The sequence below is a fragment of the Oncorhynchus kisutch genome, unplaced genomic scaffold (genome assembly GCF_002021735.2).
Source record: "Oncorhynchus kisutch isolate 150728-3 unplaced genomic scaffold, Okis_V2 Okis03b-Okis08b_hom, whole genome shotgun sequence".
In the NCBI taxonomy this organism is placed as follows: Eukaryota; Metazoa; Chordata; class Actinopteri; order Salmoniformes; family Salmonidae; genus Oncorhynchus; species Oncorhynchus kisutch.
The window spans coordinates 16,492,040-16,494,539 of NW_022261980.1; the positions used below are offsets into that span (position 1 = coordinate 16,492,040).

A 2,500-nucleotide genomic window follows, 5' to 3' on the forward strand; every position below is an offset into this window, starting at 1 on the left:
TTAGAATCCAGGCCTGTAATGTAGAGAGCTTCCACAAGGGGGCGGAAGAGGGATGTCTGTCCACTGTGTTGTAGCCTGCTACTGTGTCCATAGAGAGAGCAAGGCAGCTTCCTTAAGAAAATTCAGCCCGCTGACAATTTTATTTGGCCCGCAAAGTTGTTCTGAGACAAAAAATTATCATTCGTTTTTGGACATAAAATACTAGGAATTATGATTAATAATGATCAGTTTTTGGACATAAAAGATGTATTAATAATAATAAATAAAATAATTCACCTCAAAATGATTTTAATTCAGTAAATCTGTTCCCAAGTAATTCCCCTCATAAGCAGAAAGATGTGATTCTGTATCAATGTAATCAACATTTGAAATATTATGTTTTTATTAAATATAAAATCTGTTTGGGATTTTTGCGTCAATTTATAATCTACAAATGAATTGGTCTTATGTTCTGGCCCTTCGACCGTCCACACAAGGAAAAAAAAACATATTGTAGCTAAATCTAGTTGATGAACCTTGATGTAAGATTTCATGAGATTCAGGTAGGTGTGTGTGTGTGTGTGTGTATCGCTAACCCTCCTCTCTCTCCGTTTACAGTGTGGAACCGTCTGAATACCTATGAGTACATCGTCAGACAGAGGCATCGCCAGGAGCCCAGAGACCTCAGTAAAGGAGTACAGGGGACCCAAGCAGCGCCTCCTAAATCCAACCTCATGAAGGTACACTGACCCAGGGAAATGTTGACTTGTAGTCCTCAGTCTCTAGATACCAAGGTACATAATGACTACCTTTCAGTTGACTTGTAGACCTCAGTCTCTAGATACCAAGGTACATAATGACCACCTTTCAGTTGACTGTCTCAGACCAGACTCACTAACTGTCTGTTTCTGTCTCAGACCAGACTCACTAACTGTCTGTTCTGTCTCAGACCAGACTCACTAACTGTCTGTTCTACCTCAGACCAGACTCACTAACTGTCTGTTCTGTCTCAGACCAGACTCACTAACTGTCTGTTCTACCTCAGACCAGACTCACTAACTGTCTGTTCTGTCTCAGACCAGACTCACTAACTGTCTGTTCTACCTCAGACCAGACTCACTAACTGTCTGTTCTGTCTCAGACCAGACTCACTAACTGTCTGTTCTGTCTCAGACCAGACTCACTAACTGTCTGTTCTGTCTCAGACCAGACTCACTAACTGTCTGTTCTACCTCAGACCAGACTCACTAACTGTCTGTTCTGTCTCAGACCAGACTCACTAACTGTCTGTTCTGTCTCAGACCAGACTCACTAACTGTCTGTTCTACCTCAGACCAGACTCACTAACTGTCTGTTCTGTCTCAGACCAGACTCACTAACTGTCTGTTCTGTCTCAGACCAGACTCACTAACTGTCTGTTCTGTCTCAGACCAGACTCACTAACTGTCTGTTCTGTCTCAGACCAGACTCACTAACTGTCTGTTCTGTCTCAGACCAGACTCACTAACTGTCTGTTCTGTCTCAGACCAGACTCACTAACTGTCTGTTCTGTCTCAGACCAGACTCACTAACTGTCTGTTCTACCTCAGACCAGACTCACTAACTGTCTGTTCTACCTCAGACCAGACTCACTAACTGTCTGTTCTACCTCAGACCAGACTCACTAACTGTCTGTTCTGTCTCAGACCAGACTCACTAACTGTCTGTTCTACCTCAGACCAGACTCACTAACTGTCTGTTCTACCTCAGACCAGACTCACTAACTGTCTGTTCTGTCTATGACCAGACTCACTAACTGTCTGTTCTGTCTCAGACCAGACTCACTAACTGTCTGTTCTGTCTCAGACCAGACTCACTAACTGTCTGTTCTGTCTCAGACCAGACTCACTAACTGTTCTGTTCTGTCTCAGACCAGACTCACTAACTGTCTGTTCTGTCTCAGACCAGACTCACTAACTGTCTGTTCTACCTCAGACCAGACTCACTAACTGTCTGTTCTACCTCAGACCAGACTCACTAACTGTCTGTTCTACCTCAGACCAGACTCACTAACTGTCTGTTCTACCTCAGACCAGACTCACTAAACTGTCTGTTCTGTCTCAGACCAGACTCACTAACTGTCTGTTCTGTCTCAGACCAGACTCAACTAACTGTCTGTTCTGTCTCAGACCAGACTCACTAACTGTCTGTTCTGTCTCAGACCAGACTCACTAACTGTCTGTTCTGTCTCAGACCAGACTCACTAACTGTCTGTTCTGTCTCAGACCAGACTCACTAACTGTCTGTTCTGTCTCAGACCAGACTCACTAACTGTCTGTTCTGTCTCAGACCAGACTCACTAACTGTCTGTTCTGTCTCAGACCAGACTCACTAACTGTCTGTTCTGTCTCAGACCAGACTCACTAACTGTCTGTTCTGTCTCAGACCAGACTCACTAACTGTCTGTTCTGTCTCAGACCAGACTCACTAACTGTCTGTTCTACCTCAGACCAGACTCACTAACTGTCTGTTCTACCTCAGA

General features: G+C 44.1%; 1 protein-coding gene across 3 annotated transcripts in view; it reads left to right on the forward strand.

The window, feature by feature from the left end:
* LOC116359659 (probable palmitoyltransferase ZDHHC1) overlaps nucleotides 1-2,500 on the forward strand; it is a 68,780-nt gene that overhangs the window by 29,976 nt on the left and 36,304 nt on the right. For all 3 annotated transcript variants that reach the window (XM_031812848.1, XM_031812850.1, XM_031812849.1), the window contains exon 7: nucleotides 598-719. In XM_031812848.1, coding sequence (XP_031668708.1) covers nucleotides 598-719 — 122 coding nt within the window. The remainder of the gene's footprint in view (nucleotides 1-597; nucleotides 720-2,500) is intronic.